Below are 12,660 nucleotides of genomic sequence, written 5' to 3' on the forward strand. Positions count from 1 at the left end.
GAGGGTTTTTTTTGCACATGCTTTGTTTTCTTTATATTTTGATGTGTAGACTTTTTTGTGAATGGATCTTCATACTAAGTGATTGTGTAAGTAAATCTTATGTGCATGAAAATGTTACTTGATTCATCTTCCCCTTTGTTTCCTGCTATAACCTGGGCACACACAGTTCATTAGAAGTATCTTTAGATTGTAAGCTCTTATGAGGAGGAGTGTTTCATTTTCGCCACATCAATGCTATTCTTTTTGACTTGCCAAGATATTGACTATACCTACTTGTTCCTGCTGACCAAATAAATGAAGATATATTTGATTAATAAATGTTGGACTGTTTGTGTTCACTTTGTGTTCACTTTGTGTTCACTTTGTGTTCACTTTGTGTTCACTTTGTGTTCACTTTGTGTTCACTTTGTGTTCACTTTGTGTTCACTTTGTGTTCACTTACAAGCTACATTTGAGTAGATTATATAAGGGTGTGAATATGCAAGTGGGTGCAAACTGGCTTTTTCAAAAACAAAACAAAAAAAAAATAACCAGTTTGCACCACAATATTATGTACCAATGAATACGTCACATTCAATGTGCAGCCAGCTACAGGTGTTCTACAATTCGATTTACAGTTATAAAATAGTCAACACTGTGTTGATTTTTGGCCTTTGGAAACCAATATATATTAGCCAAGGTAAACAAATCACTAAGTAACACACATTCACGAAAACTATCATACAAATGCGCGAATAGAGTACAAAATTGCGCGATCGCATACAAATAAGTGCCAAACAGGTGTACCCCATGGCGCACGAGCGGCTGTCCTCCCAGAAGTCCGTCATCACGTGCGCGCGCACCCGGAAGTGGTTGTGGGGAGTGTCAGTGGATGAGGAGTGGTTGGTGGTTTTCCTGTGTCATATATTTTGAGTGGCATTTGGACATGGCAAGATCACAGTTCTCAACTGAGGAGATGATCCTTATATGTAAAGTAAGTATGGCCATTGCAAATATGTTTATAACATGTGAGGGACAGGTAATTGCAATTTTGTGGGTGGGGCCTAGCAGAATCTCACTTGGTGCACATGCTACTTATCTGTACATTAGCTCCTGGGTATTGATGGGTCAATGATATTAACCACTTGCCTACTGGGTACTCCTACCTCCTTCCTGTCCTGGCCAATTTTCATCTTTCTGCACTGTTACCCTTTGAATGACAATTGTGCGGTCATGCCACATTGTACCCATCTTAAATTTAGATAATTTTTTTTACACAAATAGAGCTTTCTTTGGGTGGTATTGACTTGCTGCTGTGTGTTTTACTTTTTGCTTGATAAACAACAAAATAGCTCATAATGAATAAAAGTCTGTTTATATTATAACATTTGGTAAACCGGTAATTTAGCAACACTGATGGGCGTTGATGAGGCAGCACTGGTGGGTGGCACTGCTGGTCACAGGTGGGCGGAACTGTTGGTTGGCACTGGTGGGCACTGATCATCGGGGCCGACCCCTGCTCTGATAACTGCTGGTTCTTGGCAGTACTTTCCAAACATTCTGACAGCGTGAGGAAAGTGCAGCCAAGACCTGGCAAATGCATTTCACTGTGATCAGCGTGTCATTGGACGTGGCTGATCACATGGTAAAAAGCCGTTGTGATTGGCCTTTTACCACATCACGTGATCAGCTGTGTCCTTAGGACACAGCAATCACGGAGAGTGCGTTCTGCCAGGATGTCATATGACGCCCTCCCAGAGCTGCCTGGATGCAGTGTAGCGTTATTCGGCTATCTGCGGTCGCCAAATAGGTAACCAGTTAGGCCTTCATGGCTAATCTTTGAATATCTGGACATGTATACTGCGTATAATGCATTACATTCTACAATGTGTTGGTGTACATGGTATTACAGTGTGCAATGCGTTGCTGGATTCTGCATGACAGTGGACAGTGTATCACAGTGTGCAATGCGTTGCTGGATTCTGCATGACAGTGTACAGTGCATCACAGTCTACAATGTGTGGGTGTACACGGTATCACAGTGTGCAATGCGTTGCTGGATTCTGCATGACAGTGTACAGTGCATCACAGTCTACAATGTGTGGGTGTACACGGTATCACAGTGTGCAATGCGTTGCTCTATCCTGCATGACAGTGTACAGTGCATCAGTCTACAATGTGTGGGTGTACACGGTATCACAGTGTGCAATGCGTTGCTCTATCCTGCATGACAGAGTACAGTGCATCACAGTCTACAATGTGTGGGTGTACACGGTATCACAGTGTGAAATGCATTGCTGGATTCTGCATGACAGAGTACAGTGCATCACAGTCTACAATGTGTGGGTGTACACGGTATCACAGTGTGCAATGCGTTGCTGGATTCTGCATGACAGTGTACAGTGCATCACAGTCTACAATGTGTGGGTGTACACGGTATTACAGTGTGCAATGCGTTGCTGGATTCTGCATGACAGAGTACAGTGCATCACAGTCTACAATGTGTGGGTGTACACGGTTTCACAGTGTGAAATGCGTTGCTGGATTCTGCATGACAGAGTACAGTGCATCACAGTCTACAATGTGTGGGTGTACACGGTATCACAGTGTGAAATGCGTTGCTGTATTCTGCATGACAGAGTACAGTGCATCACAGTCTACAATGTGTGGGTGTACACGGTATCACAGTGTGCAATGCGTTGCTGGATTCTGCATGACAGAGTACAGTGCATCACAGTCTACAATGTGTGGGTGTACACGGTATCACAGTGTGCAATGCGTTGCTGGATTCTGCATGACAGTGTACAGTGCATCACAGTCTACAATGTGTTTGTGCACACGGTATCACATTGTACAGTGTATTACAGTGTGCAATGCGTTGTACACTGCAGTGTGCACTAAAGCATTTTACACTCATGCACTGTACACACTAACGCATTTGACATTTCTAGTGTGCAATGCCTTGGACAGTACAATGCATTTGCAGTATTGGTGTATGTTTATTAAGCACAGATAATTAATCTGATTTTAGTTATCAAGGAGAAGTCTTCTCTGTCCCCCTGTTTATGAGGTGGAGGACAATTGTTTTCCGAAGAAGAGAGGAGACATTTTTTCAAGGAGATCTGTATAGATTTCCAGAGATATGTGTAGATGGCTGAGGGGCTGCATGTGATCTCCGGAGATAATTGTGATTAACGATCACCTGAGTTAAACCAGTGAATGAAAAGTGTAAAAAAACATGGATTGAAAATAATCTGCACTGACCACTGTGCTTTGTCAAGCCACATATTGGCACATTCTGGTTTCACACAGATGCGATGTGAAATTTGCAGTGTTTTCTGTGCAAGCGCTGCACCGCATCACAACCGCAACCCCTTCATGCCACCTGCTGCGGTTTTCTAGGTGAAGTTAACAACACACCAAAATTGGTACACAAAGCGTATTGCGATTTGCCAAATTGGATCGCATGCCTATTCACACCCATGTGCATACCCTGAAAAAGGGTCCTGCACATTTTTGGCCCGGATGCGGTGCAATTTGAGGTGTGCAAAATGTTTGTCTCTAATTGCAACGCACACAAATTGCATGTGATTTGCCCAGGAGTGCGGTGTTAGACCACAATGCATGTATGTGAAGCCAGAATAAAAGGATGTGGATTTTGTCTACTTTTACTTGCGCATGTTAACATTATGTAAGTGCGTTATTCTTCTGTTTAACATGCTATAGAAATGGAACATGCATTTGGATGGAGTGTTTTTGTATGTGCATTTTGGAAGTTTTCTAAACACACATTGACCCTAGGGCCACACCATATCTTAAGCCGCGTTTGTCAGAAATGCTGTACAGGACATTTAAAGCGGATTTACACTCCACCTATCAAAAAATAACAGTCATCAGCTACAAAAACGGTAGCTGCTGACTTTTAAAAAGCAGACGCTCACCTTTCCCTCGGTCCTGTGGTGTGTCCCCCGCAGCTCCTTTCACCAGCTGTCCTGGGTTCCAGGAGGACGGCATCTTCACTGTGGGAACCCAGCTGTGACAGCTTGCGGCTTCACAGCCGGCTACCCACTGTGCATGTGCGAGTAGAGTTGCACTTCATGAATGGTCACATGTCAAATGTTCCCAAAGACTACAAGGAGGGAGGATACCTTCCGTTTCTAAACATCTAGGCGATTGTACTGGAAGTAGGAGCGTGTATCTGTCAAATTTGGGGACCCGCTACCCAAGGGTGCCAATCCTTAAGGTGGGAATGGGGGAGCAGTCCTTAAAGCGGAACTTCCCCTTTTGGATGGAGCTCCGCTTTAAGATGATTTCCTATGGGATATGTTTACACATGTGCTTTTTCACATGGCTTGTTTTTTGGGAAAAGGTCAGAGCCTTTTTGGAACTCCAAAAGTGTCATGTTTTTGTCAAAATACTTAAATGGAAACACTGCAGACAAGAACGTATTTCATGTTGTCTTCGTTTTGCCGTTTTACATCTGCCTAGCAACAAAAATGAAAACAGTAAGGCACAAAAAATACATAAGAAACAAAAAACAGCACAAAACCCAATGCAGAGACGGCTACAACACAACCTGTGTTGCCTTAGGCACTTGAGTGCACACTTGGCCCCAGTTGATTTTAACAGGTGTTTTTGGGGTCAAAGCATGTGTGTTTGCATTTGTGGAAAGTGTATTTTGGAATCAATTTTTGGTGTTGTTTTGTACGTATACTTTGGCAAACTGCACATCTGCATTCAACTTTGTGGTGAAAATTAACCAAATAATGTCCCAGCCAAAATGACATGCATTTTGCATGTGTGGCCAGAACACACACAAAAATGCTGTTAGAAAATAATCCAAAATACAGGCTCAAACAAGACAAACATGCACATCCAAATTTCAAACAACGTTTTACAAAACATATCTAATGACCAAAAAGCACCAACAAAGTGGATTACAAAATACACCACAATGAGAATTCTAATGTCCAAACAAGCGTAAATTGCCCTTTTGTGCCCATGGAGTGTTGTGTTTTCTTTCAATTATCATTTAGGTGCGTGCCTAGCATATTTGTTAAATGCCAAAATGTGCAGCAAAATGCATGTTTGCTAACAACACTTGGGGTGCCATTAACAATGAATGGCACACAAGAGCACAATGTGTATTCAAAGACCATTTGAGCACACTTTAGAAGTGCTGCAACAATTGTGCAATTCTGCCAACAATTATGCAATTCTACCAACAATTATGCATTGCTCAGGTGAGAATGCATTGAAAATGACAATACAATACAATTATACTGTATGTACGTATGTATGTGTATACACACACACATGTAGATATAGTTCATGTTTTAGCTTGCCTTTTGGGACAATTATCCCCTGCTTTGTGTCTGATATTTGGTATGTTTGATTACACAAACCTCTCACATTTAAATTCTTGACCTTTTCTTGTCACCCACAGATTTTGCTGTTACGCAAGTATGACGGTGGCTGTTCGAATTTTGCCAAGCAGACCATCGTGCGCCACATCAAGCATCGGCTGTGGCAGAGATTCCACCACCGCTCCACTGTGCTGCAAATCCAGCACAGTTGGAGCGATGTGAAGCGGCGCAACCCACAGTTTTTGAAAAAGGTTGCCCGCCGAATCTCTGGTAAGTCAAGTTGTTATTAAAAAGTCTACTTTCAGTTTTGTATTGTGAAAAATGTTTTGCTACATTCATCCTGAATTTGTTTGGCAATAATGTTGTCTTTGTTGACTTGTTCTAGCCACAGCTGATGGGCGCCAGGCGGTGGTCTGCTTGGCAAAAAAACCTCACAGGAGGACAGCCACCGTCTACTTCTTCCAACCACAGGCGGGGCATCCCCTGCGGAGACTCCGCATTGTGGAAGGTAAGCACAAGCTCTAGAAGCTTGGACCTCATGACTTTGCCATTGTTGCCATCTCCACACTGATCTCCACTGACTGTCAATTGTACATTAATGCCACACACATTGCTTGTAAATGACATGATAACTGTGACGGAAGCGTAGGCAGGACAGAACACACGGAGGATGCTAAACACACCAAGCGTTATTGTTATATGGAAAGCATTCAATCAGGGTAGGAATTTAGCATCCGGGCACCCAAAATGGGGGAGGAGAGGGGAGTAGCTCCAAACAATTGTAATTCAGCCCATGATAGGGCAATTTGTGTAGCGTTGGCCCAAGCATATATTAATCCAAGCAGGCAGCTCCTGCAAAAGTAATAGGGAGGTTCAATGGGGCAATCCAGGCAAAAAATGTATGCAAGTTCCACGGGACAGTACAGGCAGGGAAAATCGGGGGATCCAGGGGGGTAGTTCAGACAGGAGGATTGGGGCATTCACGGTTTAGGCAGGAGTATCCTCGGGCACACAGCAGGTAGCAGGCAGGAGTACCCATGCACACAGCGGATAGCAAGCACCTCTAGCCCCCCAGGTATCAGCAGAGTACTCAGCGGGTTCTTGGAGGTGGGGAGGTCTGGCCTCAGCTCAGACTTCCCAACAGCTGCTCATGGCGACATACCAGGGACCAACAGTGGACTGGGTCCTGCTCCGGTCTTCTTAAGCCAGAGCAGGACGCTTCCCGGTTGTCCTGGCAATGGCCGGCCCAGCGTCAGGTCGCCAGGGCAACAAGGCACGCCCCGCTCACTGGGGCCGCGCTCAGGGAGCATGGCCTTTGTCTCTGGCGGCCGCAGAGTGTGGGAAGCCTCGTGGCTGCGCTGTGCTCACCGGGGGGCATGCAGGGACACCTCGGCGGCCTGTGCCATTCGGGCCAAGCGGGGTAGCTGACTCCTTGGCAACTTTGCTGAGGAGAGGTGCTACCCGCACCACAGTGGGTGTTTCCTCCCCTCCTGAACAGCTTTTGATGTAGGCTTGTGCAGGACCCTAGGAATCTGCAAGGGGAAGAGAGGGGGGATGATGAAAGGAGAGCAAGGGGGGAGGAAGGGACAGCAGGCTGGAGGGGGACTGTGACAAGAACCTTTTGTTAATCACTAATAGAGCTGTGTTTGGTGTCATTTGATCCCCAATGGCTGTTTGTTTGTGATACAGGATTTATGCCTAAAAATATTATGGCTTAGATGTTCACAAACATATCCCATCAAAATCGCAGTCATAACATTTTGTTTATCCATTTGACAGAATTGGACTTCTTTTGACCCATTAAATTACAATATTTGTATGTTATGTATGCTGTTTGAAAGTTGCAGAGTATACAAATTATGGAATATTTTGGACTAAAATGCAACTCCATGGTGTACAGCCAATCTCATTTGGTGAGGCCCCATAAAATTACAGAACATGAGAAATATTCTACAATGCATAGTACGTTATTATTAACACATTAACACATAAATACAGTATTATAGAGAGGGGACATCTGGGGGGATTTCTGGTTAGTTTTGGGGATGGGGGAATTTCAGAATCTTGGCTTGTCCTTACATTGGGAATCATTCTAACGGAAATGTTTAACATTGTCTTGACTTGCTTACATTACTGCCATGTGGCCTTTTTGGTGATCTGGTATATATGGTCTACAGCCAATCATATTGACCAGGGTGCTGTGATTGGTCCAAATACCATGTGATAAATGTGGTCCAATCCTATTAGGACATCCAAGAGTTCCTAATATCTAAATTGACATTGTGATCATGTCATTGCATAGCAAATGCATGATCAACAAGATTAACAAATCATCCTCCTACCATGACTTGCTATCTGCTGTAGTGCGGTGGACAAAGTTGTGGAAAATGATGCAGTCTGCCCCAGTGGATGTACATCCAAAGTCAAAACACAACAAATTAGGGACACGAACACAATTGTGCCTGTATGTGTGGCCTGACACCAGGAAATGGACAGTTGTCATTCAGCCCTGTGGCCTTAGCTTTGGCACACAGGTTTGTGAGAAATGACTAAACTTCTGCCATGTTTTTAGGTTAGTAATGTTACAATTCTGTGTTATTCTTTTTGTAGAACAAGACAGTGAAGAGGAGGGCCAATGTAAGTGCCTTGAATGTGATTGGCTGTTCTCTGTGTGCATTATGTAACTTTGATGTGTCCAATGTGTTTGTTGTGTTCTATCTTGTTGTTTATGTAGCACCAGCTATGTTGGAAGAGGGGGATGAGGAGGAGGGCACATCCTCTCAGGCTCACTGTAAGTGCATTGAATGTGCTTGTCTGTTCTCTGTGTTCCTTGTTGTCCTTGGCTCTCTCAAAGGGGTTGTTGTTGTTGTTCTTCTTCTTTCTTGTTTGTGTAGTACCAGCAAGGTTGCCCACAGTGGAGGAGGAGGAGGCGGCGGTGGCACCACCACCATCACCACCACCACCATCACCACCACCACCCCTGTCTCCGCGGTCGCCTGTGCTGCCGGAGACTCCCTCACCTCCAGCTCACTGTAAGTGTCTTGGATGTGCTTGCCTATTCTCTCTGTGCATCATGTAACTTTGATGTCTGCAATGTGTTCTGTTCTATCTTGTTGTTTATGTAGCACCACCAGCCATGTCAGAAGAGGGAGAGGAGGGGGATCCCTCTTCTGAGGCACACTGTGAGTTCATTGAATGTGCTTGTCTGTTCTCTGTGTTCCTTGTTGTCCTTGGCTCTCTCAAAGGGGTTATTGTTGTCCTTTCTTGTTTGTGTAGTTCAAGCAAGGTTTTCTCCGGAGGAGGAGGAGGAGGAGGCCCACCAGCCACCTCCAGAATTTAGTCCACAGCAGGAGGCCCCCTCACCTCCAGCTCACTGTAAGTGCCTTGGATGTGCTTGCCTGTTCTCTGTGTGCATTATGTCAATTTGATGTTTGCAATGTGTTGGTTTTGTTCTTTCTTGTTGTTTGTGTAGCTCCAGCCATATTGGAAGAGGGTGAGCTGGAGGAAGAGCAGAGGGAGGAGTGGTCACCCCCTCAGGTCCACTGTAAGTACCTTCAATGTGTTTGGTGATTTACCTTCTGTACAATCATGCTGACCATAGCTGTAGGCTAATTTGACTGCTTAATATTGGCCAGACTGTAGTTTCTTATCTAAGTCTGCCTTATTTTTGTTTCCACTACTGCAACTTACCTAGGTGGTTGAAGCATTGGTCCAATACTTCATCTGTCCCCCCTAGGTTGTAAGGGTGGTAACTCCGCTGTGATGGAGCGTAGGCAGGACCAAACACACAGAGCAGATGATAAACACACAATGCTTTCTTGAATTAGGACAGTCACTCAATTTGGGTATGAAGTTAGCGTCCAAGTTCTCGTGGCAGGGGAAGAGCAGGGATGGCTCCCCAAAATATTGAAATTTGGCCCCAAGAAGGGCAAACTTAGAGTCTCTGTTAAATTGTAATCCAGGCAGGGAAGGGAAAGGGGGGAGAGTTCACAGCCCTTCCATACAGGGGGGAAAACAGGGGCAGAAACACTCACAGTTTCGGCAGGGGTTTTCCTGGCTCACAGCGGCCTACAACAGGGGGCGACACTTAGCACACAGGAGAGGGTCCACTTCTACAGCACACTGCAACACGTGGCCTCACAGTATTAGGCAGTGTAGCAGCGAGTACTCCTCCTGAGCCCCGAGTATTAGCAGAGTGTTCAGCGGCTAATAATCCTGGTATCCCTAGAGTATTATGCAGAGTGGCTGCGGGGGTCTCGCCTCAGCGCAGACCTCCCAGCAGCTTCGCAGCAGACAAAACACCCTGGAGAATCCTGCGTCGGCTCCCTGTTGTCCTGGCAACATCCAGCCCAGCGCTGTGTTGCCCAGGCAATGAGGCACGCCCTCTTGACATGGGCCTTGCTCTCTTTGTCTCCAGCGGGTGCAGGTGCGGGAAGCCTCGCACCCGTGCTAGAGCCGCCGGGGGGGCGCGCAGCGACAGGACGGCAGCCCTGCTCCGGAACCCACTGGTGGGAGGCTATCCCTCTCCTGGCTGTATGGCGGGTCACCTTCCTCCCATGGGGCTTTGCAGGATGGGAGGAAGTGACAAGCAGCGGGGGGGAGAGGTGACACCTCTCATCCTGTGCAGCCCAACTTCAAAGGCTGCTACAGGATGAGAAGGGGGTGGGTGAGGGGACACAGGCACCAGGAGGGGGTGGGGGTTTCTGGGAGTTCAGGCACACTGTGCCATCTGCAATCACATGTTGCTGTCAGCTCAACCCCCCAGCACTTACTGTGCTGTGGAGGGGGAGGCACTGGCAGGCTAAACTCTTTGTTATTCGTGGCTAGGCTGATCCAGTTGCTGCTCCGGAGTCTGCAGTATATCATGACTTGAAAGTCAGGATCTTGATCCAGTCTGGCCATGCTGTGTGACTTCAGTGAATAGAATGCAGCTGTCCCCTGAAAATGTGTCGCAGGAGTGCCAAATGAACTACACTTCTGTAATCCACAGGAGAGGTACAGTCCAAAAATCTTGGGCTGGATTTCCCTTTTAATCTATGTATGTCAGGCTTAGAGTGTAACTAAACCCCGAAGCCTGCATTCACTCTATCTGGTCTACGCAGACCCTGCATTGACTATATCCGCTCTCCCTGTACCCAGAATTCACTCTGTCTGGTCTCCCGCAATAAAACAGAACATGGCAGTGCAAGTATTTAAGGCCATAAAAAAAAGCTAAATGCCTTTTATCAGCAGTTAGAGCAGTCTTGTGACTTCAGCAGAGCTCTGTTAAACTTTGAGTATTTGTCTGTCTGCTCTAGGATGGTGTGAATCTTCTGGCCCTCTATGTGAACAGTGCTGATTGGCCCTGTGCTGATCACATGCACCCTCCCCAAACAAACACCCAAAAAGTATAGCAATGCACAGCAAACTGAGCATGTGCATGTGATTACGGATTCAGTCTGTATCAGTTGGTCATTTCAACAAGAGGAGGGGCAGAGAAGACAGGATCAAACAGCCTTCTTACACAAGACAGAGTATTAACCCCTTAGTTTACACAGCGAGTATAACAAGGATGATTTACTGCATATTTACACTGCTTTGACTGTTGTGGGTCTAGTAAGACTTTAAGTAATATTGCTTGCTTTCTTATCACACATGGTCAAGCAGTTTTGAGAATACAGCTTCCAATGTGGATTCTAGTGTAGTGGCCAGGCAGTTATTAGCTCAATATGTGTAGGCCTGTACACATCCATACCTTTCGGAGACCAAGTTCTGCTCTCTAGAACAGCATGGGATGATAATTGGCAGCAGGTCAGTATTTTTAGAGCCTGAGGAGGATGCCAAGCAGTGGGGCTTTCATGCTGCGAATGCATGAAGCCAAGAAACTTTGGCCTTTTGACTAAATTTACAATGACCATCCAACACAGGATATGTGCCCCCAAAATCCACTAGCAGAGGGGTGGGAGAGCCTATCTCTGAGGAGCTTCTCGGCTATTAGTGTTTGGGAAGTGTTCTGAGTTGTGTGTCTTTGAATATCCAAGGGTTAAGGCCTTTCCCTTGTGTCAACCTTTGAAAAGGTTGCAGCTAAGGGCACAGTGGCTGTTAACACCACAACCCCTTACAGTATCCGACATAAAGATTGGACTTTGTACATTTTCATGAGTGCACCCTCTTCTATTTGTACAATCATGAGCCAGAATTTCACGTTCGACTTTCTTGGACATCCATGGCTCCCTAGGGTCATACACTATCGAAACTTAGCTGGAGTTAGTCTGCACCTTGTACTTCAAGTCTGAGAGAATGTAAGGCTTGGTTTTAACAGTGTGTGTGTTTGTAGTAAACTCTTAAGTTTACAAAGCCTCGAATTATACTGACATGTGGAGCTCTTTTGCTTGTGTTTTTTTCAAGTCACCTTGCACTCAGAAAGGGAGTGGCTGCACTTCAGAGCCCACAGGAGGCAATGGATGGAGGAGGAGGAGGAAGAGGTGGAGTCGTTGGAGGAGGGCCAACTCCCCTCCAGTTCCCCTGAGCCCCAGGACCCAGGTATGTCCCATTTGTGTGAATGTGATCAACTTTACAATATTTGCTTTTACACAGTGTCTATGTGTGGGGGTGTCACATGAGATGTGTTGGGTAAAGGGTGGTAAGCCTGGCACCAGACTTATTTTTTCTAGTGATTCCCAATCTGCTCCAAGCTACAAATGCCACCTTGCAGTGTGCATGTGTTAACACTCGAGGGGGCATTTGTGTTTTGGCATAGGGGAGGAGAATATTGTATGGACTAAGCCCTTTTACAGCTAGACTGTCAAAGACTTAGACCTTGTGGCGTCTTCCTGTGAAGCTTCAGGTCTGCTGCCGACCTGTGACCTTTGCTTTGGGATGATGTAAGTCACTCTATTGTAGACCCCAGAAAGGAAAGTGGGAATGGCTGCAAGGGCTGACCAATGAGTGTTTCCACTATTACTGTAGTGTAAGCGTAGCTAAGCTGATGTGTGTGAGCCAATTCCTCTTGTCAAGAGCAAGCCTCTCCAACATTGGAATGCTGGCACCACACCACTGGCAAGGGAGACCTTTGGGTTACGTCCTAAGGTGATCTGAAACATCGTCAATGGACAGCCAAAGAGTATGTTAGCATTGTAGGATATGAGCAGCTTGCTGGAGTGTGGGTGCCAACAAGTGGCCAAATGAATTTGGCCTTAAGCTCTTCTGGCCATCTAGTTTAGTAACCCAAACCGAAAGAGGACTTTGCTATGTTGGGTAGGGCTAGGGCTTACTACCTGGGGCCTGTACTATGTGACTGTTTAACATCCATGTGTTTGTCAAATGTCAGGACTCG

General features: G+C 45.8%; 1 protein-coding gene across 1 annotated transcript in view; it reads left to right on the forward strand.

Moving 5' to 3' along the window:
* LOC149441906 (uncharacterized) overlaps positions 1–12,660 on the forward strand; it is a 74,051-nt gene that overhangs the window by 47,545 nt on the left and 13,846 nt on the right. The window contains exons 3-11 of the mRNA XM_089656778.1: positions 5,426–5,615; positions 5,731–5,853; positions 7,956–7,982; positions 8,080–8,136; positions 8,240–8,377; positions 8,471–8,527; positions 8,622–8,720; positions 8,818–8,889; positions 11,733–11,867. Coding sequence (XP_089512904.1) covers positions 5,426–5,615; positions 5,731–5,853; positions 7,956–7,982; positions 8,080–8,136; positions 8,240–8,377; positions 8,471–8,527; positions 8,622–8,720; positions 8,818–8,889; positions 11,733–11,867 — 898 coding nt within the window. The remainder of the gene's footprint in view (positions 1–5,425; positions 5,616–5,730; positions 5,854–7,955; positions 7,983–8,079; positions 8,137–8,239; positions 8,378–8,470; positions 8,528–8,621; positions 8,721–8,817; positions 8,890–11,732; positions 11,868–12,660) is intronic.

The sequence above is a fragment of the Staurois parvus genome, unplaced genomic scaffold (assembly GCF_062004578.1).
Source record: "Staurois parvus isolate SC_StPar_1 unplaced genomic scaffold, SC_StPar_1.0 ptg000937l, whole genome shotgun sequence".
NCBI classification, from domain to species: domain Eukaryota; kingdom Metazoa; phylum Chordata; class Amphibia; order Anura; family Ranidae; genus Staurois; species Staurois parvus.